The sequence below is a fragment of the Daldinia loculata genome (genome assembly GCF_022478755.1).
Source record: "Daldinia loculata strain CBS 113971 unplaced genomic scaffold F4817scaffold_14, whole genome shotgun sequence".
NCBI lineage: Eukaryota > Fungi > Ascomycota > Sordariomycetes > Xylariales > Hypoxylaceae > Daldinia > Daldinia loculata.
Window position 1 is genome coordinate 1 of NW_026054868.1, and position 24,575 is coordinate 24,575.

Here is a 24,575-nt window from a genome sequence, read left to right on the forward strand (position 1 = left end):
ATAAATAAAAATAAATAAAAATAAATAAAAATAAATAAAAATAAATAAAAATAAATAAAAATAAATAAAAATAAATAAAAATAAATAAAAATAAAAATATAATTAAAGTTATTTAATAAATTATTATTTATATAATATTATATAAAAATTTAATAAAATAATCATTAATAAATTAATAAATTTTTAATTTATTTAAAAACTTTTAATATAAAAGTTTTTAAAATTAAAAAATAAATGTATAAAAATAAAAATAAATATTTATATAATTTTTTTTTAATTTTCTTTATTTAATTAATTAATCTTTTAAATTTAAATATAATTTTTTATAAAAATTTATTTATTTATATTTATTATTAATTTTTTTTTAATTTAATTACATATAATATTATATAAATTATAATTATATAATATTTATAATTATTTTATATTTTACAATAAAAATTAAATATATATTTTAATTTTTTATTTTAAATAAATATATTATATTATATATATTACATTTTTTATTATATTTTTTATTTTTTTAAATAAAATAAAATAAAATAAAATAAAATAAAATAAAATAAAATAAAATAAAATAAAATAAAATAAAATAAAATAAAATAAAATAAAATTAATAAAATAAATTAAGTTTTTATTGTTTTTTATATAAAGGGGCTTTTAAAGGGGAAAAAAAGGAGGTTTAAAAAAAAACACAAATGGGATTTAAACCCACGTTTTTGTATAAAAAGATACGTATTTTGACTTTTTTCTCGAAAGTGGGGAATCTGGTGAGACCCGTTGTTTTAAGAGGATGCACCCAATAAAAACGCCCTAGAGCTGCGCACGGACGAACTTCCTATCTCGTAAAATGGCCAGGCAAAAAGATCGTTTAACAACATGAGGGCACCCCTGCGGGGCACCACAATAGCCCGAGTTTACGAATCACGTGCCGCTGCTGCCGGGGAAAAGCGCTCGGCGCGCGAAGCGCGCCGAGCGCCTTTCCCCGGCAGCAGCGGCGGACAACCTCGAATATTAAGCTTTGCTAAAATTCTTTTAAAAAATGAAAGATAAAAAAAAAAAAAAAAGGAGCATGTGGGATTCGAACCCAAGCTCTTGTAAAACTTGGATTAGGTAGGTATGTAATGCGTGGCTAGCTAAGCTATGGCCAAAAAAAAAAGATACGTATTTCGAAAAAAAGATGAAAGTGGGGAATCTGGTGAGACCCGTTGTTTTAGGAGGATGCACCCAATAAAAACGCTCCAGAGCTGCGCACGGACGAACTTCCTATCTCGTAAAATGGCCAGGCAAAAAGATCGTCTGACAATATCCCTCGTAAACTCGGGCATATCCCTCGTAAACTCGGGCAAAATTTACCCAATTTATGTTCGCGAAACAATTTATTACTTCTTGTCTAGAGTTTGAAAACATAATACCTACTGTTTTCCTAGTGACTAAGCGGTTAAGATTGATATATTCGATACTTTTGGCTGACGTTTGTTGCGTTTGGAGAATATCACTCATCCTTGAAGGTAATAAGCAACTGTCTTGGCGCCTTGTAATACTTTTCGGAGATTACTAACCTAGGGCCTTTTCTTCGGTATGAATGTACACTCATTTGAGATCATATAAGCTCTTATACCTGATTTCGTTTAGTTATTGTAACTTGAACTTGAAGATACAACACTCAATCTCGGGTACGAGATCTGTTACGAAATAATTCGTCCGTGGTAGGGTATGTCTATTCTATTTTGCATTGTCTGCTAAGTCTGCTTAGTTTCTACCAAGCTCATCAAAAACATCGGTAGTTGCCATATTCCAGAAGTATAAGTTAAGAGAGAGGGCGTATTTCTAAAGAGGTACCTAAAGTAACCTTTTATTTCATTCATATCACTATGCGAGTTTCCTCCTTAGGTACTTAGGTGATGCAGAATCTTGGTGGGTAGATTCGCCTGGAACTAAGTATGATATTGCTTTTTCGACATGCCAATTAATACATTGTTTTACTATATCGACTAACATTTCCGTAGTCATGATGTCATCCATCACAATGGCTTTGTAAACCGTAACCCTTTAATAGACGATTCGGTCTCTTCGATTCCTTTTACGCATTCCTAGGTTTAATCTTGTAATATCTCTGAAAATATGCCTTCATCAACACTACCGCATCCTGACCAGCACGGCGTAGAGCCTCACCCCGATAGGCCCCGAAATGTCGACGGAACAGTAGACTATGCTCCTCATCCGGATAGCTCTCTGAAAATTTCACCGTCTCGGAGGAAAATACAACAGAAAATAATCAATCTGTATTGTGGGCAAGCATCAGAAGAGAACATGCAAGTATATGCCGAGAAAGCTATCTATGACGACCCTTTTAGTTATTGTGACACAAGGTACATTTAATTATGAAGCATTTTTAGCAGTCAGTATAACCTGACTATGTTTAGATACAAGATAGCAGGCCAGTGGTACGGCCTCCCGAAACTCTTCTCTAAGCTTGAATCGTTGGCAACGGAGGTCACGTCTTCGACAGAGCATGAACTCATTTGGAAGCAAAGACATAAGTATACATTTGCGGGTATCCATATATCAAAATCTGTGGATAGCCTAGTATCCTTGAAGCTTGAGGGCAAGGCCCCTAATGAGAAAGTCGTTTACCATAAAGACATGTGGAACGAGAAGGATTATTCCCATGAAGGTATAGGAGCTCTAATGAAGAAGTTGAATGGGTAAGTCAATAAAAAGTCCGAATATTTAGATACGAAACTTGCGAGTAGTTCTTTTAGCGATAAGTTAACAAGCATTACCAAGCCACCTGAATCTGTCTAGGACATCGACTGGAGAAGCAAGGTCTAGCCTGAATGAGTACCTCGGTATTAGGTAGCTACCAGTTTGAATAAACGACAAATAAGTCTGAATAATTTATTTAAGGATAGTTGAGGTACACGATGTGATGTAATTTGCGATTAACATAAGAAATTATTTCTCTTTTTCATCAGTCCAATGCCATATTCGGAAAAGGAGGTAAATGAGCGTGATAGGTAATATACCGTAACTTAAATAAAGTACCTTATTTTAGAACGGGTAATGAGTCCCCCCCCGTCTTGTTTCTGTCATCAGGGGCTTTCTATCGATGATCCATCTTAACGAGTTTCTCAAAGGCCTCATCGGTCTCGTCATTTAGGTCACTTCCACCATTTGGTAATGATGCTCGCAGTCGCCTAGCTTCCATGCGTTGTATTTCTGATTCCTCTTGTCTTGAGGGGTCCATTCCTAATGCTTTTGAGTGTAGTATGCGCAATGATACCGATATCAGTTTGGAGAAAAATGGATTCTGCTACGTCGAGCATGAGTCTAAATATGTCCCAAGTCTTGGAGTAGACACTGAACTGGTCGAAAAGTACCGTGCTGAGAACGAGGAGTTGCTGCGATCTTTCTTCAAAGCAGATTTTGTTCATTGCTACGATTACAAGGTGAGCATGCCAATATCATATTTTGATTTCCACTAACAATACTTTAAGATGCGTAAAAATGCTCCTATGGCCCCCGAAAATTATGACCCAAGTGATCCACTTCTAGTAGAGCAGGTTGCCGTAGGCGCACATGGTAAGACTCCTATGAAACTGATTATACACTGGCCTAACTTCCTATAGTCGGTTCGTAATTTGACTTATACATGGCTGGTGTGTTCTCATTATTATATCTAGACATCTCTCTGGATACTATACCACGGCTCCTGAAGAATGTTCTCAACGAAGAGCAGCTCCAAACTTTCTTCCAGCCCGGCTACCGTTTTAGACTAATCAAGTAAGGGCTCTCTTAGAGCAACTGTCACAATAATCACTAATCCTTTCTTGCAGTACGTGGCGTCCTATTTTACCTCAATGCGAAGATCGCCCTCTTGCATTGTGTGACTACAGCTCGATCGACGTAAATGACCTCGTTGCCACGGACAGAGTGTACCCAGATTGGACTCAGGAGATATACTACTTGAAATATAACAAAGAGCAACATTGGTATGGTTGCCTAACCAAAAGTCTAACGAGCTTTTTCTATTTCTGACCTACGACAGCCATTCAGGTTCAAATGCTAGATGTAAGTGCGATTATATCAGTAGTTAAAGGCTTAATTTCTACTAACCCCAGCCTTAGACTGTCCACATGTATCCGTAGAAAACTCGATGGCGGCATCGCAAGCACCCCCGCGTGAGAGCGTCGAGACACGGACTTTAGTCATTACGAAACTATGAACAAGGTCTAAATATTCCCGTAGATGAAGGCTGTATGTGGATCAAGTCTGTAAGAAACAGAAGTGTAGATTTTTTATAGAAACTTCAATTCAATGATACAGACAGATGGGTACATGAGTGTCGCGCATTCATCTTTACGGGATGGCTGGATACTAGGATTATAGTGTTGCCGGTTTCCAATACAAGGCTTGCTCGCAAACCGGAAAACAGCCAGGGACCCAAAGCAAAGCAAATGGCTGTTTGCCGGACGGAATAGGATTGCCGGCAGTCGGAGGGCACGTGCGGTAGAGGTGGGTATCTGGGTCCGGGGTCAGTCATGGGGAGGAGACGGGAAATGTGGTAAGGGATATTTAACCCTTGGCTTCCTAGATTCGGGCTCTCGGAACGGGGGTCCCCGGCAGTGTGTGATTGGGACCCAATCATCTAATTGCCGTTTGATCTATACAATGCTTTCGTAATGCTTCGAATAGCTCGATGCTTGTCAAGTTTCCCAAGGGCAGCATATCCGCTGCCAATGCGGACGAACCATTCATATCGGACGGCTACGTCTACACATTTTTCGGCCTGGCTGCCGTCATAGCCAAGTGGTACAGGTGAGCGGTTCTAGTAATTATCGATATCATTACCTTAATTACACACCTCTGGATGAATGAGAGTTGGATAAGACAAGACCGGATATTCTGCCGACCGACGCGGCATAAGCGAATCGCTACCAGAGCTAGAAGCTAGCGTTCTGTATATATGTTAGTCTAGATGTGACTCCATCCGCCTAATCTTTCGCCGTTTACATTTCCAACAAGACCGTATCCCTTTACCAACTTTCTTTCGCTTAGCTTGTGTTTCTTGATTGGTACTTGGAGTTCTTGCCGCGGACGGCTTTTTATTCGGAACATCGGCCATTTCTAGCTGGTATAAGCGCCTACTTGTCATTGACAAGGGCGGCGGAGAGAATCACTATAAGGTGAGTTTTATAAGTTGATTGATTCAATTATTTCCGCCGCAACGGGTGAATTACTTGGCACGGCCCACATATCTCCTTGCTATTATTGGTTCATGCATGTGAAATGTACCTCTCCACCACTGAAGTGTACCTAGGTACTTTTAAGGCTGAAATGACCCGCCCCCTTTTCTGTCTCCCTGCCCCCTTTACAAGCTCTTATTTACTAAGTACGCTATTAGCATCGTCTAGTTACCTAAGGATAATCCGTCTTAGACTTTTTCTAGAATATTATACTCGTAGTCTGACTATTTGTAGGAGGACTAGGTAAATCACCATTTACTTCACTCCGTTAATCTGGAGACCGCATCGTGGTGACCGAATGAAAAGCAGTTGGCTGTGATCCCATCTCATCGCTTTCTCCCCCTAGATCTAGAGTTGATATGAATTTTATTTGGTAAGACTTTTCGACCTATAAAACCTACGTACCTAGGTGGATTAGATAAGTAGACACAAGGATATCATAGTAGTGGATGATTGTCCAAAATATGAAAAGACAGCCAGGTGAAAACATCTTGTAATATATGAACCCTTATGTACAGATAAACCAATAAGGTAAAAGCTCATAAAAATTGCTGTTATGATGTACATAACAATAACTCTTAGACTCATATGTACCTTAGGTAGGTAGTTTTGATGTAAAATAATTGCGAAGAATGCCTACGTGCAAAATACCCGCTTAACAGGTGGCATGCCTGAATGGCCTCATCGCTGCAGTGACAGTTGCCATCAACACTCCGTTGCCACATGACCCAGGCAACAGCCGTACCTTCCACCCCCCCTTGCGCAGCACCTCTTATATCTCAATTCCCAACCCAACAATCACAATCGAGGAGTTGGTCCAACGGTCAGGGACAACAGTCAGTTTGAATGGACCACTATACATGCTTGAAAAGTTCGGGGTTCGAATCCCTGTGGGTGCATTTTCAAATGGATTTCCTGGGGTTAATTACGCATCAGTGGAGACTACGAATCTTTATAGCGATTACATCCATCTGGCTCTTTAACCTCAGGTGCCAGGAGATTATGTGCTCAGAGACGGTGGGATGACCAAATCTTTTTACTTTTCTGCCTGTCCGATAACGTATATCAAGTATTAACAGACGAGCTACCATGACGAGTATATCCACCATGTCTTTCTTGACCAGCAGTTTGGGGCAATATTTCCCAAATCATACACAATCACCCTTATCCCCCGGACGACATCAAACATATATACACATGACCCCATTATATAAATCAGGCAACTAGTGCGATGACATACAAAGAACCGCAAAGATATGGACAGATATAAACAGTGGGAAGAAATCAGCGCATATAATTCAGCGCTTCGGCTACGAGATACATACTTCTGCTGCTATTATCTAGGTAGTTTTTTAGTTATAGATTTAGCCCCTATTGATTCTTAGCGATAAACATTATTTAATGTATGGATAGTCTATATATAAATCGCCTATTGTGATGCTGTTCCCTATATCTTGGACCTTGTTATGGAAATATTACAGGTGCTAGAATGTGTATAGTAGGATCACTATAGACTTTACTTCAAGTTTTTTACGGAGGAAGATCTTATAGTTTTATTTTATCTCTCGGACCACCCTCGCTATTCTACGTCTAAGCGCTACGTAAGTGTAAAGATGTGAGGAAGATAGGGCAAGATAACTCAGTTATTTACAGGCACCTGACTGGGGTTAATCTCAATTTAAACAGGTACTGATAAAGTTGCAAGCTTTCATGCCGGATGCTTTTGAAGGGTGGTCTGAGGGCATAATACCAATATCATATCACGACAACTCCAGTAATTAGTAGCATGTATAAACAAGATATCTCCCTAAGACGTCGGTATAGCTGATGCTAGAAACTTTTAACACTATTCGTGTACCCTTGTTAGGCCGCCCACACTAGGTTATTACCAGTATTATATTTCCAAATAAAATAATCGCTTCAAGGGATTTCGCCGTGGCTGACGATTGGCTTAATCTAGTTTCACCGAAGCGTACTTATTCCGACATACCTTAGGCAGATTTTGATACATTTTAAGGGAAAAGCTACCTATGCTATTGAAGATATTGCATACCTATTACTATGAATTACTATGTCGACCGTCGGATTCTTTAAGTGTCATACGTGGGCTGAGTGCCAACCCCGGGTTGGCAACCCGGTGGCCGGGACCAACAAAATGTGGACCGCGGCACCCATTTGAAATTGTCAACGCTCTTACATTAATTAAATCGGAAATAAATAACTATCGGCCTACTCAATATTGGTGGGCAGAAGGTTTAAAGCAATTAGAGTTCCAATTAGAACTTGTCTCTAAAGTGTGCAGTGTAATACCTACTCTCAGTTATGAGTATTATGTATTCCGTATAATATAAAGTCTCTACGGTCGGTGGCCCCGCTAAGTCCGCTTCCGCTAACATTCGGTGTAATAGGGGTAGTTGATGCACCGAACCGAGTTCCCTAATTTTGCTTTACGAGGAAGGTGATTATAGATACTTTGGTTATTATGAAATACGCACTTAAGATAGCTTTCTTATCACAATATATATGTATTTAATATTAATGTTATAATGGTTAAATTATAGAAAGAAAGATTTAGTAATTATATATATATAGGTATTTTACATGTTATGTAATATATAACAATGTTATTATTAAAAAAAAATAACGATGTTTTTATTATAAAAGTTATTTACTTTTGTAAAACTTTAAACTATATTTTAATTTATATTTTTTAACTTATATTTTTAAAGTATTTTATTAGTTTAAAAAATGAGATTTTTTTTTTAAAGCAAATGAAAGTTATAATAAACGGGCGGAATAAATATATAAAATTATTAAATATAAATGGTTTTAATCGTAAGTGTTAAAACGTGTGGTGTGGCATTTGGTCCGATATGGAAAAAAGGTCGATAAAAGATTATAATTTATTCGAAATGGTGGCTATAATGGCTTGGTAATGATTCTCGTTTTTCGAAAATAATGCTTTATAAAAGACAAAGTTAATGGTGGCCATAATAGCTTGGTGGTAATTTTCTTTTTTTCGAGAATAATGCTTTATAAAAGACAAAGCTAATGGTGGCCATAATGGCCTGGTAATAATTTTTTTTCGAAAATAATGTTTAGTAATAATTTTTTTTCGAAAATAATGCCTTATAAAAAACAAAGTTTAAAGGTGATTTTTCGTATGGTTTCCGAAAAATAATTTTTGTATAATTTTTAAAAATAACTTTTAATTATATTGTTTAAAATGTTATTAATTATTATAATATTATATGTATTTTATATTAATGTTATAATGGTTAAATTATAAAAAAAAAGATTTAATAATTATATACATGTGGGTACCCCACATGTTATGTAATATATGACACTTTTTATATAAAAAGTTTATGATAAATAACGATTTAACTTTAACCCTTGTTTATTCTGTTTAAATATTTAACATTTGAAACTTAAAATCAAATACATATGTACAGTGTATTTCTTGCACTGTTCTGATGGGTACTTACATTAAGGGGTACGTTAAGGTACCTTCCAAGGTTTTCTAGTATAAACTGAAACGGAAGAGCAAGCTCCTTTTATCAATAATTAATGTTCTTAAAACGCCTGAACATTTAACACCAAAAAACGCCACCTACTCAAATCAGTGCGGTGTAACCTTTCCGGTTTGCAATTGCACCCAATGGCGACACCGTGCCCCTATGGATCCTACTTAAAGCCAAAGTGCCGATGTAACCCTCAAAAGGAAACCTAGCCAAATGCGATTCAGCCGAATTCTCCTAATTGCCAAGATTGCGAACCAAGACCTCCAATTCGAAGTTCTAGACGGTCGGTTACACAGTCCCAGACGGGGTCCATACGAGGGAAGGTCGTTATGAATATTGAATATCTAGCTGGGACTGATGAATTTGCATTCGAGTTCCGATGGATGCATCTTCACCCCAGAGTGATCCAAGGTAAGAAATACGAAAAATATAAACATAAACTTCAATAGCCTTGCGTCCGCTAACACGTGCATGAACTTGTTTGGAGATTAAGGTCTAAAACTTGGTACCAATGGCTCTTGCATCCGCGTCGTCATATAGAATCGACACGTGAATTAGACCCTGCGAGCGAAGCTTCGGCGGGTGATTCTCGATTCGCTATGACGCCGCTTCTCAAGAGCCTCCCGCGGCGGCGACGATTCCTTATTGTCATACCCGTGCTGGCGTTACTAGTCTGGGCCTTACTCCCTACCAGGTTGAATTCTCCGAATACATTCTTGCACACTTTCAGGGGCTCATTAGGGATATCTAGCGATGACATTTTACGATATGTAGACCCCCTCATCGGCACCGCGAACGGAGGTAAGTAGCGCGCATCAGTCAAATCTATCATTGAAGTGCTTCAACTAAGTTCACTTTTTTAGGTCATGTCTTCCCTGGCGCAACTCTGCCGTACGGTATGTCGCTTAAGAGACTACACGCTTAAAAACTTCTTAGGCACTGACTGGCCATATAGGTATGGCGAAGGCCGTAGCGGACTCAAGTGATCGTGGAGAAATCGCTGCAGGATTTGTCTCGGACGACTCTGACATTCAGGGCTTTTCTCATTTACACGATTCGGGTACTGGAGGGGTCAGTTGATGAATGCCACTTCTAGAGTAAATCTAACTAATTTGTAATAGAGCCCTTCATTGGGAAACTTTCCTCTTTTCGTGCATCCGGGATGCCCTGAAGATGACTTCGCTCAGTGCAAATATACATATATCGGTAGAGGTGTTCCGAGAATTGATGGGTCCGCTACAGCACGCCCAGGGTACTTCGCTATTGGCCTCAATAACTCGGTCTACGCGGAGATGACGGCGAGCCAACACGCCACTCTCTACAGATTTAGCCTCCCCAAAACTTCAGAAGTGGTGTCACGTAAGGTCATGGTACCTACTAATCCTCTGGTTCTGCTGGATTTAATGGATCTTAGTAACTCTCGAACCGGAGGTGACGTTCAAGTAAACCCAGAAACGGGAAGAATAACAGGAAATGGGTCGTTTAGCCCGTCATTTGGCAGCGGAGCGTACACCGCACATGTCTGTGCGGATTTCCGAGGCGCCGATATCCGCAAGACGGGCGTTTTCGTACAAACCAACGTGACTGATGAGGTTCAGGCCATGGGACATTTAGGAAGTAATTTTTACATTCCTTCTGGCTCGGCGGGTGCTTGGATACACTTCGCGCACTCGGATCAGATCATGGCTCGGGTGGGACTGTCGTTTATATCGGTAGAACAAGCCTGCCATAACGCAGAGGTCGAAATTCCAGACTTCGGCTTTGAAAACGTGGTGAAGGCTGCTGAGAATGCCTGGAAGGAAAAGTTGTCCGTGATCAAGCCCGATTCCTCGGGTATGAGCCACGAATTCCTTACCACATTTTGGTCGGGACTCTACCGCACACTCATCTCACCTCAAGATTACACGGGTGAAAACCAGCTCTGGAAATCCGACGAGCCGTATTACGACTCTTTTTATTGCATATGGGATTCATTTCGCGCACAACATCCCCTACTCACCATAATTGACCCCACAATCCAAACGAAGATGGTGAGGTCGCTAATTGACACGTACAAGCACGAAGGGAAGCTGCCAGATTGTCGCATGAGTTTTAGCAAAGGGTATACTCAAGGAGGTTCAAATGCCGACGTGGTTCTCGCAGACGCCTTCATTAAAAACCTCACGGGGGGTGTCGACTGGAATCTCGGCTATGAAGCAGTCGTCTCCGATGCGGAGGTAGAGCCGAAAGACTGGTCTACGACTGGCCGCGGCAGTCTCGTGAGCTGGCACACGCTGGGTTACGTACCATACGATGACCACGACAAAAATGGGACGGGGCCTATGAGTCGAGGCATTTCACGGACGGTGGAATACGCGTACGATGACTTCGTGATCGCGTTAATGGCACGGGGGCTTGGCCATAAGAATGACGAGACCAAGTATCTGCAGCGCAGCCGGAACTGGAAGAATCTGTTCAACCCGGAGCAGGAGGATCGGCATCGTGACGAGGCCGGGAATGTGCAAATGTCGGCATTCAAGGGCTTCCTACAGCCACGGTTCCGGAATGGTACCTGGCGATATCAAGTTAGTATCTAAGCTTTCCTCTCCTGATACTCATCTTTAAGCGAAATACTGAATCACTACTTCCAACTGTTTCCTATATACTTAGAATAGGACATCACTGACTCTAACCGTACATTAGAACACACGACTTTGCAGTCCCATATACCAACAACATAGTTGCTATTTTGACACGCAGTATGAAACATATGAGGGGAGTCCATGGCTGTACACATTTTATGTACCTCAAGACATGGCCGCGCTTATAGAAGCGTTAGGAGGGCACGAGACTTTTATCGAGCGACTCGACTACTTCCACTCGTCGGGTATTAACTATATGGGAAATGAGCCCAACTTTCTAACGACGTTCCAATTCCATTACGGTGGACGGCCCGGTCGCAGCAATTACTGGCTGCACCAGTACATCCCAGGGCAGTTCAACAATAGCATTAACGGAATCCCCGGTAACGACGACTGCGCCATGGGAGCCTTTACGGCATTCGCATTCATGGGTTTTTACCCAGTTGCCGGCCAGAATGTGTACCTACTTACAGCGCCCATGTTCCGGCAAGTTAGTATCCAAACACCATCGGGGAAGCCGGCGATACTACGAAACGTCGGTGGATTCGACGCGCCGCAGTATCGCAATATCTACATTCAAAGTGCTAGGTTAGACGGGAAGCCATATACGCGAAATTGGATCACGCATGACTTCTTCGTGAATGGAGGCACGCTGGAGTTCGTATTAGGATCCACGGAGAGCGATTGGGGAACGAGAGACGAGGATCTGCCACCTAGTTTGTCGACGGGGATGTTGGACTGATTTGATAAATAAAGTCGATAGATGATTACAATCGAGATTGAGGAATTTGGAGAGAAAAGATTATAATCAGAAGGGATACGACTCTAAGTCGTAAGACATCATACCTAAAAGGTATGGTTACCCGCAGTATCTCAACTGTCAGGGGAGAATGCAAGTTCCTATCACTTGTGTGAAAGCAACGGATATACTAGTACTGAGATAGGAATTTGGATTTCTTTGAAATCCTATACCGATAGGATGACGAAAAAAAAGGAGCTCTCAGTCGGGGAATTGAACCCCGGTCACGGGCGTGACAAGCCCGTATCCTAACCACTAGACGAACTGAGACTTAGCTGTGAATGGCATCGGATTCACGTGATTGATGTTTCTCAGATATAACGCGGCTTAAGTAGATTGTGTTTCGAGGTAGGCACTTGCTGGTTGTTGGAAATCTGAAGTCTCGGGATGCTTTGCGTGTAGGGTAAGGGCTAGACTAAAGGGTAAGTGGACTTTTAGGAAGTTGCAACTACCCGACCAAGTGACTTTGGTCTGGCTCATTATCACAAGTAGATATATCATACTGGTACCCGAAATGCGACGGTAACGTACAGTATCCTTCGGCAGCATGGCATACGATACCTACACCTGATCAAGTTGGTGGTGATTCCGACATGCAGGTACCGCAGAGAGGTTATATTATAAGACGGGAGAAAATATAAGATAAATACTATTAACACCTTATCATTTACACCCAGGACAGCAGCCACCATATCTGAAGCAAGTCAAGAACTATTCCTCTTCATCTTCATCTTCTTCGCCTTCTTGCTCTTCTGTCCCGCCGTCGGCCTCATCGGAATCGCTCTCGGCATTAGGATCCGGCCTAACGACGCTATTGAGAAACGTGACCTGCGTTGGTATCCCAGTTAGTCCGTGTAAACAAATCAAAGGAAAATAGACACGACTCACAAATTCGACCATAGCGGAAATGGCACTCATCACTTTATCCTGTGCGTCGTCGGCGAGAAGGTCCGAGTCGTCGATCTGCGTGTTGACGGTGTAGTTCCGTAGCTTGAGAAGCTCGATATACTTATGATCCGGGTGGAAGCCCTATTTCGGTGAGCATACTACGCCTTCAGGACTAGAGGAGTGGTACCTTTGGTTTCGTCTTGAGCGCATTGGCCTGGTTTTTCGCCGCGAACGCCGCTATCGCAGACTTTTCGTTGCCGGACTTTGCCTCGGGTAGAAATGTCTTCCGAAACGTAGGATTCGTAAGAACTCGACTTATACGATGGGGGCGCTCGTCGACGCTCGCGCGCAATCGGGCTAATGCGTCGGCCTCTGGATGCCATATGCCTCCACCTACGAGGCACCGACCGGGCTCGACATGCACGTAATAGCAAGCGTATGGGCCTTTTCGGCCAGTCCGTGACCATGCTGCAGAGTAGTGAGGCTATTTATACAGAATTTTCCATGTTAGAATAAAGTTATATTTTGGGTGAAGAGTTGGAAAGACGAAGGGGGTAGGGTAGGTATACCTTATACGGAGTTTGATCTTTACTGAATCGGATGTCTCGGTATATGCGGAAGATAACATCTTTCACCGGTAACCATGGAATAGTCTCATCCGCCTCGATGATCTTCTCTGAAAGGGTCTCTACGAATGATTCCCAATCTTTGAGTGACCTTCTATATTCCTCATCATGTGCTACAAGCGGTAACATCCCGTTAGACAAGGAAAGAGTAGATGTGAGCGACGGGGATTGCGGAAGAGTCTATGATTGTGAAAAATATACATACATTTAAGCCAACTCCGTTCGTTGTTGGCTTTGAGATCTTCTAGAAACAAGAAAGTGTTTTTATGGAGTCGGGTATCCTCATATTCGACACCGTCAGTGTCTCGTAATTGGATTGCTACAATCTTTTAATTAGAATCAAAGCTATTTATTAACACCCTGATGCGTTGAAGCACCGAAACGGAGGATGAATTCTTACCTGGAATGAAGGTAATGCGGTTTTCGTCGTCATCATCATCATCGTCGTCGCTGTCTTCCTCAGCCACTGGCTCTTCGAAGTCGGCCTCCTTTTCCTTCTTGGTCTTACTCCGAGGCTTTGCCATCGCCTTCGTCCTTTCTAGATCTTGGGGTTTTTTATTAGACTTCTTTGTAGTCTCGGTCCGGGTTTTCGAAGGTCTTCCGCGACCTCGCTTCTGTGCCACGGGACGTTCTGCTTCACTTTCAGAGTTGTCGTCAGCAAACGCGGCATTCCGGTCATCATCCTCGGATGTACCCTTAACATCTTCATACTGTAATTCGTCATCCGATTCTTCTACTTGAGCTTTTCCCCGTCTAGAGGGTTTCCCCTTAGCCCCGGTCTTCATAATCTTACGAGGCGGTAGCTCTTCATCTGAGTTGTCATTGTCCTCGAAGTATGTACTCTTCTTACTACTGAGGCTAATGCGGTGAGATCTGCGACGGGATTTACCAGTGGCCTCCAAAGTAGAAGGCTTAGCTACGGTACCTTTTTTGGGAGGCATAACTCAATTATATGAATTTGCTTTTGTGTTCGGAATGTTAGTTGATTTCCTTAGGTTAAGATACAGACATAGATATAATGAAATTCGATGGATGAGACAGTTGATAACGCGTTGAGGAGAATCGCGGGGTGGCAATAGGGGACACGCTGTCACGTGATCACTTCATTGTTCAATCTCATTGCGCAGTATACCTAACCTGGTACCTTAGGGTTTGGGAGAATGATTCCAAAACTGGAATGGTTCCGTACGGCGCAACGTTTTTGGGTTTTAAGGGCTCTGATTGGTCAGAATTTGGAAATAGTGGGTCCCGGGTCCCACTTTTAAAATCTTATTTTACAAGAACCGTTCTATAACCGTAAAACCATTTCATCTTATATAATCGTTTTTATTTTAAAAACGATTGCTTAACTTTTAACTTAAAAAAAAATAAAAAAAAAATAAAAAAAAAATAAAAAATTTTTATAAAATTTTTTTTTTCTTTAAGTTAAAATTTTACTTTTTTCGAAGTAAAAGTTATAAAAATTAAAATTAAATAAATTATATTTTAAAATAATTTAATAAAATTGGCCATTTCGTTCCATTAGTTTAAACGTTTAAACTTTAAATTTTATTAATTAATTATAAAGTTTACGGTTATATAAACGCAAAAGCTATAGGTTTAAAAACTGGTTTTTTTTAATTTTTTTAACTTTTTTAACTTTTACTTTATTTTTTCACATAAAAATCACGTGAAAATTATATAAATAATAAAATCGTTTTATTTTATAAAACTATTTTACGTTTTAAAATTATTTTATAATATTAAAATATATTAAACTAATTCTATTATTACTATTATATAGTATAGTTTTTATATATGGAATAGTTTTATATTTATGGAATCATTCTCCCAAACCCCCCTCCTCCGTTATGGTACCTAGGTACAGTTGTGTTCTCTTATCGTTTAAAAATAGAAATGTCAATCGCCGCTAATCTCAGATTCAATCAACTATAGGTAGCCGCAACCTTCAACAATGTACGAATGTATTCCGTACCTAAATAGTTCACGTTGGTCTAAATGGGAAATGTTAATAGGGTAAGTGCTCCTTATTGAGCTGCAATCACTATAGTTCTCTGCTATTTTGGGGCGAACCCGTGCCGCTCCCACCCGATCCACATTCCCACGCATATATTAACTTCCCGGGGTGTTATTAATAGTCGGAACATATTGCTCCTTCTAAACACTACCTCCGTGATAGGCCCTTGTTCGAGATCCTCATAACGCCTCGACCCGACAGCGGCGCATACGTTTATCGTCCTTTTCGGGTCCGCGACGTCCGGCACGGTTGTCTGTTGTGCCTGGTACTCGACAATGTTTGGCAAATAATCGTTCCCGAACTTCCAAGGACTTCGGTTGGATGGTCAGGATTAAAGCGAGCATTTAGTCCCGAATCTATACTCGGCTAGAATGACCCGCACTGGTCATCGAACACCCCCAACTATCGCCAGGCATCTTCGTGAGTAATTCCCGTTGCAGTCTGGTCAGCCAAGACCTGAATTAGGTCCCATCCGACCTAGTGGTGTTCTATCCCGCGGCTTCTCTATCAAGTCTGCGTATCCCTCCAACCCAGCACCAATCACTTTTACGATATCAAAGATATGTGATCCCTTAAACGTCTCAGCCCAGAGCCGAATTACGGCTACGGCAAGCTGACGTAACTTCGTACCGTCGTTCGCAGCCATATCCATGTTCGGTGGACCACGCCCCGGGCCGCCTCCCGAGAGCGAAGGGTCGATCGGCACCGCAAACTCCGTTTCGTCCAGCATGTGACGGAGCATTTCGAGAAGGTTTCGTTCGTCGGGCTCAGGAGGCGCACCTGTCGGGCCGGTCGAAGCAAGAGTCATTAGCCATTTGGAAAGGAGAATGGCGCATTCTAAATTGCATACTACGCCGACGTTAGCTACCGTATTCTTTTACCATACTCTTGGAATTTTCCGTAAATACTTACGCGAGTGCTGCATACTCCATTCCGATGACTTCCTCCTTGCTACGTAGTTGACGCCTACTTTAACAAGCATAGACAATGCATGTATGGCTTGAAAGACGGCTCGGTTGAGGCGCACACTGCGAACGAGATATGGTGCGTCATGGAAAGACTGTGCGATCTGACTCGCTTCTCTTGTTTCGAGGGTTCTGCTAGGACTCAAGTCTGTATACAACCGGATAGAAGCCAACCGCCAAAGTGCGGTTGAATTATAAGTAACAGAGCCACCGGGCAATGAATCTGGGCCGTTCTGGTGGCTACCTTCTGTTATGCGCGCCTGGTGCTGTTCGAAACTCATCTGCCAGATCCGTAGGGCCTGAAAGCAATCTTCAACATCGTCATGACGAAGTCCCCCAAAAAGTGACACGGAATTAAAAGATGTCTGCTTTAGGAGAAAGATATGTTGTAATATGGCATGGATGAGGATGTAATTACCGAGAGAGGACATGTAAGCTGGAGGTCCTTGTGGTGGTCTGCTGAATAATCTCGCAAACGCATCCTGGAGCGATATATCCATACTAGGGAATGATTGACGAGCTTCTTGCCACTGCCAAGCTGTTTCCGCCCTCCAGAGTTTTGATGAGTGCGGGAGAATAAGGTTAAGTTCCGACGTCAATAGTAGAGGTGGCATATTATACGCAATACTACACAGATTAAAGAAGCTGTACGCAATAAGCTTTGTGCGATTAGATCCTTCTATCCGGACCCATGCCTCCCAATCGGCCGTCTGCGTGGACTCTGACAGAAATCCTTCCTCGCGCACTAGGAGAGCTAGAAGACTTTGTAATGACAAAGCTTCTCGAAGAATAGCTTTGGCGCCCCAGAGCCCAACAGCAAACAATAGAAGAAGAGCCTGGATAGTTTCCATGCGAGATTGAGGAGTATTAGGAGAACTGAAAGAAAATTAGTCACATATTGAAAGGATGTATATGTAGTTGGATTTTCTTACTAAGGTTCTCGGTGCGTATCTTGGGTCATCGAACGTTCCTGTTGAACAGAACTAAAGGAGTGGCGGAATCCATGGCTTGGAGATGGTCGCGTAGAATGAGGACTATACGCTGCTGGAGTTGGTAACAAACCGTGCACTTCGTGACTGTGGCGACGTCGGATTTGTTCAAGCGCGACTGCTTTAGCTGCATACCATAAAGCATTTGACCGATGGCTCTCGAATCTATATTGTGCACCTACTGCTAATATCGCCAGTAGGAGTTCCGGGGCGAGATCAGCGGCTGTTATCGTTGGCAGATGTAGTATCGGTAAGTGTTCATGGAAACCACTTACATACCCTTCTAGAAACCTAGTGAGAGTATGCCGAGAAGGAAACACGAAATCATTCGGTAAAACGGACGAGAATTCGTCGAGTCGATTTTTTATGACGGTATGGTCCATTGCAGAAACCCTCATGGGCTGTGATCTCGTTGATTCGTCATGTGTTCTGGGGCCACCTTCCGTTGGATCTCTCGGGTCAGGGGCTAATGATGGGAAACGAGAGGGGAACTGAGATGACGGCTTGGAAAGCCCACCCCGTTGAATATCGGAAAGATGTCGTGGCCACATACCCATACTCTGATCCGCATCGAAGGCTTGTGGGAGGAAGTGAGATGACGTCGCAAACTCGTCTAAGAAGAGATTATAATCGTCAAAAGCAGACGGCCCAGGTGGATTGGGCAGTCCATGTGACATAGCCACAGGTTCGGACTCACGTCCGCGGTCGGTATAGGGTATTCCTTCGTCGTATGACTTAATGCGTGTCAAACCGGCCACTGGTTGTCCAATATCCGTCATCATCGGTTGCATCGAGTTAACCTCGTTCGCAGAAGCAATTTGGGTGGCAGCATCAGACAAGAGGTCAAGATTGCAAGCTGTGGCCCTGGCGGAGTGACGAGGATCAGGAGCAAGTGGAGGTACTGTCACAGAAGAGGACATGGAATCTGAATGATAGTGCGCCGGGTGAGCCCGAGGCATTCCCATCATTTCGGAGTCGACATGGCTCTCAGCTGATAGAGGTTGTTGGGCAGCGCCGGCCGTCGACGGCTTCCGGGGCCGGTTACCATCCTTATTAGACCCTTCATTGAGATGAACGAGTTTCTCGTGGCGGACGAGGAGATCCCTGATGTCCATATAAGCATATTCACAAGAGGATGAGAGAGAAGGTAGAAGTTGGGGGGCCACTAGTAAGGAATTATAGAGGGGAATAGGAGGTTTCAGGGCTGTAAGACATGTGTGGTGTGTATGTGTGTATCCTATTTGCAAAAGGACCTAAGGAATCTGAGGAGGGGGGATGGGGGTAGTTTAGCGCCTACGAAAGACGGTAAGTGGTTGGACGGCGGTGGGCAAGGCGAAGTCTACCACCACAAATAGGAAATTGGTAACATAGTTAAGGACAGAATAAATAAAGGAACAAATTAACTAACCGACGTCCAAACGTCTTCCCGCAGCGAGCCCACCCGCACGAGAATGGCTTCTCCTTAGTATGAGTTCTCTCATGACGTTGAACATGCTCTACACGCCTAATTAGGGGATTGCCGTGTAAGTAAATTGCCAGCGGATATAGATATAGTGCAAGACGATAAATAAGCCTAGGGACCCTTACCTAAAACGTTTGTCGCAGAACTTGCACGGTAGAGTCTTGGGCTTCTGCTGCCGACCTTCCACGCTGTCCTCGGCTGTACCAGTGATGCCAGAGCCTTCTATGGACGGCATGGTTTGCATTTGGGGTCAGGATAAGTTAACAATAATTAGTATAAGGTAGGTCCCTGTACAAAATATGGGTGTAATGCAGATGAAGTCACGCAACACCCGGAAGTGGGGGGTAAGTCGGAAGGGTATAATGTCCAGGGCCAGGAAGTTATGCCGGAAAGAGGAATGAATGTCTTGCGGGGTGGACGGTGGATGGATGAATTCATAGGCGTGATAGATGTATGTAGTATCAATCGATTCTAAGTATACTCGGAACGTAACGCGAGATTCCACCACATTTGTCCTCACTGCCTCCCCCAAGTGATCGGCCGCTCGCCGAGCTGGCGGCCAACGTGGTGATCAACAGAGCTCGGAGATCCTGAAGGGTTTGGATGACCGTACGAAACTAGTAGGGCTGAGGTAACCCGTCAAAGCCTGGTAACAAACAAGGCTGCGATTCGATACGTTTTTCACAGAGAACCAGAACCAACGAGCCTGGGATAATTAACCGACGGCGAGGAAAACTGCTACTGGTAGGCTTATTGGTCGACGATGGTGGCGCGGAGAAGGTGAGATGATTAAGTATGTGATGTATTTTGAAATTCTACGGTCGAGATTGAATTGGGGATTATAATGCCCAAGCGGCGGGAAGACACATTTGTAATAAGACTAGGTAGTTAATGGGTTAGGAGAAGAAACGAATGAGATGGGCGAACAATGTGGTGAACTTGGATGAGATGGATAAGGTAACAGTATTGGCGATGGTTGAATTCGGGGTCGTGCTAAATTGTTATGTGTATGATGAGGAGTGAGGAGGAGGATTGTGAGGAGGAGAATTGTAAGGAGGGGGACGGAGAGGAGGATGCGGAGATGGGGGAAATCATTAGGTTGTAACTTAATTTTTTAGTGAAGGAAACACCTGTAGTAACGGGGTAGCCGCCGGCCTCCCTGCGAGTGAAACCCGAACCTGCCATAGGAAATAATAGAGAAAAGTGGCGCCAGGTCAGAAATGATAGACTTTACTTACACCGACTCCAACTTACATATATGTGACATATGTGACTCTCTTCCTTTATTTTCTTACGTTACTTACCTGATAGATGTACAACCGTGTCTGTGTTAAGCCCCTATTCTACTCATCCATCTGTTTAATGCTGTACCAGGGATTGTTAAGCTGATGGAGAAAGACTCTGTTACTGCGAGGAGAATTCGTCTTACCAACATGTGCCTACTCCTCATTCATTGTTGATGCAAGACACCTCATGTAGGTACGCATATTACGCCTATAAAAAGCGAGATGCATCACTTGGTAAGGTACATGTAAGAAGGGTAACAAACGTACGCAAGGCTTGTGATTTGGTGGATAGAAGCAGCGTCAGATTTTTTTGAGGTGCATTCCCCGCCCCCAGACATAAACAAGCCTTGCTAACAAACCCGCGGAGACTGGGGACGGGGTGCCCTGTCAGTTAACCCCATATTCGTCCATAGCACCCCTCGGTACAGTCTCCGCATTGGAGAAACTAGCTCTATATGCCAGAATGCGTGGGAAAGTGTGGGGGGCGGGGGTAGCCAATCAGCTGAAGATGACATAGATGAGAGGTAACTTACTGCTGCGTATAGGTTACAATATTGCTACTTTTTTAGGATAGTTATTGTCCACCAACTCGTATCATATCTAACCCCGAAGCTAGGCGGGTCAATCGTTGCTATTGGGCCTTCAAAAGATAGTTAGCTTTAAGCTTAGTTACATATTGGGGGATGCAATTGAAATCTTACGTCAACAATAAACAAGATCGTGGGAAACAACACTAAGGCTTTTAGCGGAGTCGTGATTGGTGGGATTGGAGTAAAGTGTTCAAGATGAGAGGAGGGGGTGGAAACGAAAGAGAAAAGAGAAGGACAGGGGAAGGAGTTGTTCCTATCAGGCTCCGTTTTATTACAACGGGTGTTCGTTATTCGTAGCCCTGTTAGATGGGTCATATCTTCGTAGTAATAGTAGTAGTAGTAGTAGTAAATAAATATAAGATGGTGCATAGGTAACACGGCTGCACGAGTAACGCCTTTTTAAGCCCAAGGCGCGCCACTTGGAACTTAAATCAAGACAAATGGCCTCTTGAATTCGGATAGCGTTGATCTTCTCCTCAACCGGGACTCCTTGTGGTAGTGATCGGCGAGGCCTGACCTTGCTATAGATTGCTTTGCCGGCCGGCTAGGCAAAGAGGGGAATATTGACGACGATGGGAAGTATGTATGGAGACAGCGGGCACTACAGTAGATGGGTGCTATGTGGATCTAAGGAAGCGATTCGGGACAGATCTATTCTGGTGCTCTGATACGGTAGATACTTCACGTAAGAAAAACAAGTCGGTAAACTCCGAAGCGTCAAGGTCTTATTTTTAACCAGCAAATTATATATGACACCTACTAATTTCACGTGCTATGTTCCCAAAACGCCATCCTTGTGATCTATAAATGGGAGACGGCGTGGGTTTGTAAATTTTTCGAATTGCTTTCGCCCGTAACTTGGTATGATCGTAATCAAAGAATTGCAAATTACCCGAATATGTGGAGTTAAGTTGAAAGTTGGGGAACTGGGGAGTGACAATATCGAATGCGGAGTACGTATAATAGAAGCCACAATCTAACATGCACTGGTAGCCTGTAGGTACCTCTTAGGTACCCAAGCCCTGGTCCGTGTAACGAGATATGACCTCGCTAAAAGTAAATTTACCTAGGTACCTACCTCTACCAACACGACTTACCTTATCCGACTATGAGAATTTACTACTTACCTCATGTCTAGTATGATGTGATGCCGTGACTAACTTAGTCTCGCGACTTGCCTAGTTCGCAAATATAACCGCTCTTTAGGTGGTGGACTGGCTAGTTCCGGAGACTCCATATAATGCCCTTCTCAGATACCGCGACACCCACCAGTTAGCGAACCCCGGATTTCATCAAAACATGCAGACCAAGAACCGCAGCGCCAAGGTCCCACCGCAGCAGTAATCATCGGCGGGATCAGAGATGGTGGGCCTCAAAGCGCTGTCCTTGGACGGATAATCACAAATTGAGATCCGGGATTGAAGTTAGAAGTGTTGGAGAAACTAAGCTATGACCCGGCAAAGCTCCATAATTGAAGCCATCGCCGCCGTCAATGGTTGAAATATTCCTACCACTACTCACTCCTTGGCAGATCCGGACGGGGTGCACCAAAAGCCCTCATGACAAGATCCCATGATAACATCCCAACGACTCTATAGGCAGGCTAAAAGGGAACAGAGGTTGCGTAGTTCGATGCAATAGCTTAGGGTCCCGATATTGAAGAATTATCTCCTTGGTCACTAGGTTAGGTAGGTAGATACATCGAAGCGGAGCAGGAAAGTGAGCGCAAGGAAACGTCGGCAGATGATCTTGGGGGGCGGATAATTCAAGCCTTATCGCCAAGACTCTTGATGGAAATGAAGATGAAGCTTAATTCCAGCTCTTAGAAGAGGGGAAAGCTTCATTTGCAGTAACTCGAGTCTGAGGAAGAGGGAGGGAGAGGGACGTGCGGGAGTTCGATCCTTATAGGTTAGGGTAGAAGGGGTCCGAGGAGCAGCGACTATTTAATACGAATATATAATTTGGTCTAAGTTTGTGTATTGGTAATGACATGTTCGCGCAAAGTTTGCACAGCATGATTTTCCTTTGAATACATGTTGGGGGATGGTTTAACAGTGATACCGAGTATGTAAGTGTAAGTGTAAATAAAGTAAACTTTCAGCCATAGATCTACGTAAGTGGCGGCCGCGTGGCTTTATAATTGGGCTAGGTAACATAAGCAATTCTTTGGAGATATCGGAAATGGACCGATCCATACATCTACACTACCTACCAGCCTACATGATAATTTACCACTAGACGAATCAGAAATGGTGACGGTGTGTTAACGAGGAAATGATGAACAAGCTTAGGTCGGATGAAGAGAAAGATGTACAGTGCATTAAGCACAGTATCCTTAATGATCGATTACTGTATCCTATCAGGTAGCGCGTCCTGCCTAGGTTCTTAAGTCATGTTTTGAAACATCCCAAGGATATTTTAAGCATAGAACCTTGGAAAACCCCCGGCCTCCCCCAGGTTTGGCCGATTCACCACCTTCCATTATTTGACGTTATTTAGATTGATCGAAACCCAATCGGGCCGTCCCCTGGATTTCAAGTTAGAATCCAACCAGCTCCAACTATCCATCTTCTTTCCCTTTTCTCTCCTAGTTAATAGCATTGAATACTATTGCTAGCTCTCCATTGCCACCGAAATTAGATTGAAAAAGTTTAGCGCCAGGGGCACCGCTCTGCCATGAACAAATGCAATGCAACGCAGCAGTAACCTAAGCTTTGCCATGCACGGACGAGAAATCTTTTAGATGTTGAGTCAAGAAGGGTTAGACTTCTTGTGGATTGGGCCTAAAATTCGAGTGTTGGGACCCATCCATCTCCAAGTGTTACGACAGGACAATGAAGGAAAAAAAAACTATCATCCGATAGTGGCTATTCCTAAAATTCCAGGGCTGCGGATTCGTAGCGCGAAGCTGTGTCAGATGGCCCCCAGATAGCCCCCAGTCTAAGTCGATGACTTACATGTGGCCTCGAATGTCTCGCGGCTCCAACGTCACATGCTTGAAACAACCACCTTTACATGGAACACTCCAACTAATTTAGGATGGCCAGCGGCATCCAATCTCCTGTCGGGTCCTTCATCCTACCTATCACATCTTGCATGGTACCTGAATGGACGATTCCGTTTATAGTAGGAGGCTTCAAGGCCGCGGTAATGCCTGACCCTGAGCGTGTTCTAGCTCTGCTAGTCCTGAGAGCTGCCGCAATGAAAGGATGACCTTCGATGCATACAGCTCCACTACCTTATACTTTGACAGAGGTCCATATGCTAGTCGAAGCCTACCTCCGTACCTAGTTTTAGATCTTTGTGACCTTCGTCTCCACAATGCTACTTCGCTGGATCGTTTCCTCCAGGAATGTTGTGTCTTGGTAGAGTTTAACAAGCAGGTGCTCAATATACTCTATTCGAGTAGTTGAGTGGTCAAACCCCTTTCGCTAGTCTGCAACCTTGCGCGTGGCTGTTGCGCTCGGTCGAATCAACCTAAGTTTGCTTGTTCAACATGGAGTTCGCAAATGGTCAAGGGGTCTTGCTCTAGCTTTCGACTATCTCATGTCTTTGATTT

General features: G+C 43.0%; 4 protein-coding genes and 1 non-coding gene across 5 annotated transcripts; 2 read left to right on the plus strand and 3 right to left on the minus strand.

Moving 5' to 3' along the window:
* The first annotated feature begins 2,104 nt into the window (after nt 1-2,104).
* On the plus strand, nt 2,105-2,881 carry F4817DRAFT_332259 (uncharacterized protein). The gene is made up of 2 exons (XM_049302628.1): nt 2,105-2,372; nt 2,427-2,881. The coding sequence occupies exons 1-2, from the start codon at nt 2,125-2,127 to the stop codon at nt 2,710-2,712; spliced, it is 534 nt and encodes a 177-aa protein (XP_049160630.1). The 5' UTR covers nt 2,105-2,124; the 3' UTR covers nt 2,713-2,881.
* A 5,955-nt stretch (nt 2,882-8,836) lies between these two features.
* F4817DRAFT_332265 (glycoside hydrolase family 92 protein) lies at nt 8,837-12,609 on the plus strand. The gene is made up of 6 exons (XM_049302629.1): nt 8,837-9,184; nt 9,267-9,574; nt 9,637-9,669; nt 9,729-9,844; nt 9,895-11,337; nt 11,456-12,609. Exons 1-6 carry the CDS (start codon nt 9,153-9,155, stop codon nt 12,134-12,136), a joined length of 2,613 nt encoding a protein of 870 aa, XP_049160631.1. The 5' UTR covers nt 8,837-9,152; the 3' UTR covers nt 12,137-12,609.
* On the minus strand, nt 12,392-12,463 carry F4817DRAFT_t61. Its single transcript has one exon. It is a non-coding gene; the product is annotated as a tRNA-Asp (tRNA).
* A 134-nt stretch (nt 12,610-12,743) lies between the features above and the next one.
* F4817DRAFT_332269 (uncharacterized protein) lies at nt 12,744-14,801 on the minus strand. Its single transcript, XM_049302630.1, has 6 exons — nt 14,108-14,801; nt 13,913-14,026; nt 13,651-13,820; nt 13,269-13,565; nt 13,082-13,222; nt 12,744-13,021 (listed from the first exon to the last, which is right to left on the minus strand). The coding sequence occupies exons 1-6, from the start codon at nt 14,646-14,648 to the stop codon at nt 12,905-12,907; spliced, it is 1,380 nt and encodes a 459-aa protein (XP_049160632.1). The 5' UTR covers nt 14,649-14,801; the 3' UTR covers nt 12,744-12,904.
* A 701-nt stretch (nt 14,802-15,502) lies between these two features.
* F4817DRAFT_332272 (uncharacterized protein) lies at nt 15,503-19,105 on the minus strand. The gene is made up of 4 exons (XM_049302631.1): nt 17,622-19,105; nt 16,637-17,565; nt 15,846-16,573; nt 15,503-15,723 (listed from the first exon to the last, which is right to left on the minus strand). The coding sequence occupies exons 1-3, from the start codon at nt 18,791-18,793 to the stop codon at nt 16,170-16,172; spliced, it is 2,505 nt and encodes an 834-aa protein (XP_049160633.1). The 5' UTR covers nt 18,794-19,105; the 3' UTR covers nt 15,503-15,723; nt 15,846-16,169.
* Between the last annotated feature and the right edge of the window lie 5,470 nt (nt 19,106-24,575).

Excerpts from the sequence above, each read along its gene's own strand:
- F4817DRAFT_332259 (XM_049302628.1), top strand. The coding sequence starts at position 2,125 with ATGCCTTCATCAACACTACCGCATCCTGACCAGCACGGCGTAGAGCCT. Across the intron at positions 2,373-2,426 it reads TTTAGTTATTGTGACACAAG|ATACAAGATAGCAGGCCAGT; the intron begins GTACATTTAATT and ends GACTATGTTTAG.
- F4817DRAFT_332265 (XM_049302629.1), top strand. The coding sequence starts at position 9,153 with ATGGATGCATCTTCACCCCAGAGTGATCCAAG. Across the intron at positions 9,185-9,266 it reads TCACCCCAGAGTGATCCAAG|GTCTAAAACTTGGTACCAAT; the intron begins GTAAGAAATACG and ends TTGGAGATTAAG. Across the intron at positions 9,575-9,636 it reads CATCGGCACCGCGAACGGAG|GTCATGTCTTCCCTGGCGCA; the intron begins GTAAGTAGCGCG and ends TCACTTTTTTAG.
- F4817DRAFT_332269 (XM_049302630.1), bottom strand. The coding sequence starts at position 14,648 with ATGCCTCCCAAAAAAGGTACCGTAGCTAAGCCTTCTACTTTGGAGGCC. Across the intron at positions 13,821-13,912 it reads CGAACGGAGTTGGCTTAAAT|CACATGATGAGGAATATAGA; the intron begins GTATGTATATTT and ends TACCGCTTGTAG. Across the intron at positions 13,022-13,081 it reads TTTCCGCTATGGTCGAATTT|GTCACGTTTCTCAATAGCGT; the intron begins GTGAGTCGTGTC and ends ATACCAACGCAG.
- F4817DRAFT_332272 (XM_049302631.1), bottom strand. The coding sequence starts at position 18,793 with ATGGACATCAGGGATCTCCTCGTCCGCCACGAGAAACTCGTTCATCTC. Across the intron at positions 17,566-17,621 it reads GATACGCACCGAGAACCTTA|TTCTCCTAATACTCCTCAAT; the intron begins GTAAGAAAATCC and ends ATTTTCTTTCAG. Across the intron at positions 16,574-16,636 it reads ATGGAGTATGCAGCACTCGC|TATGCAATTTAGAATGCGCC; the intron begins GTAAGTATTTAC and ends ACGTCGGCGTAG.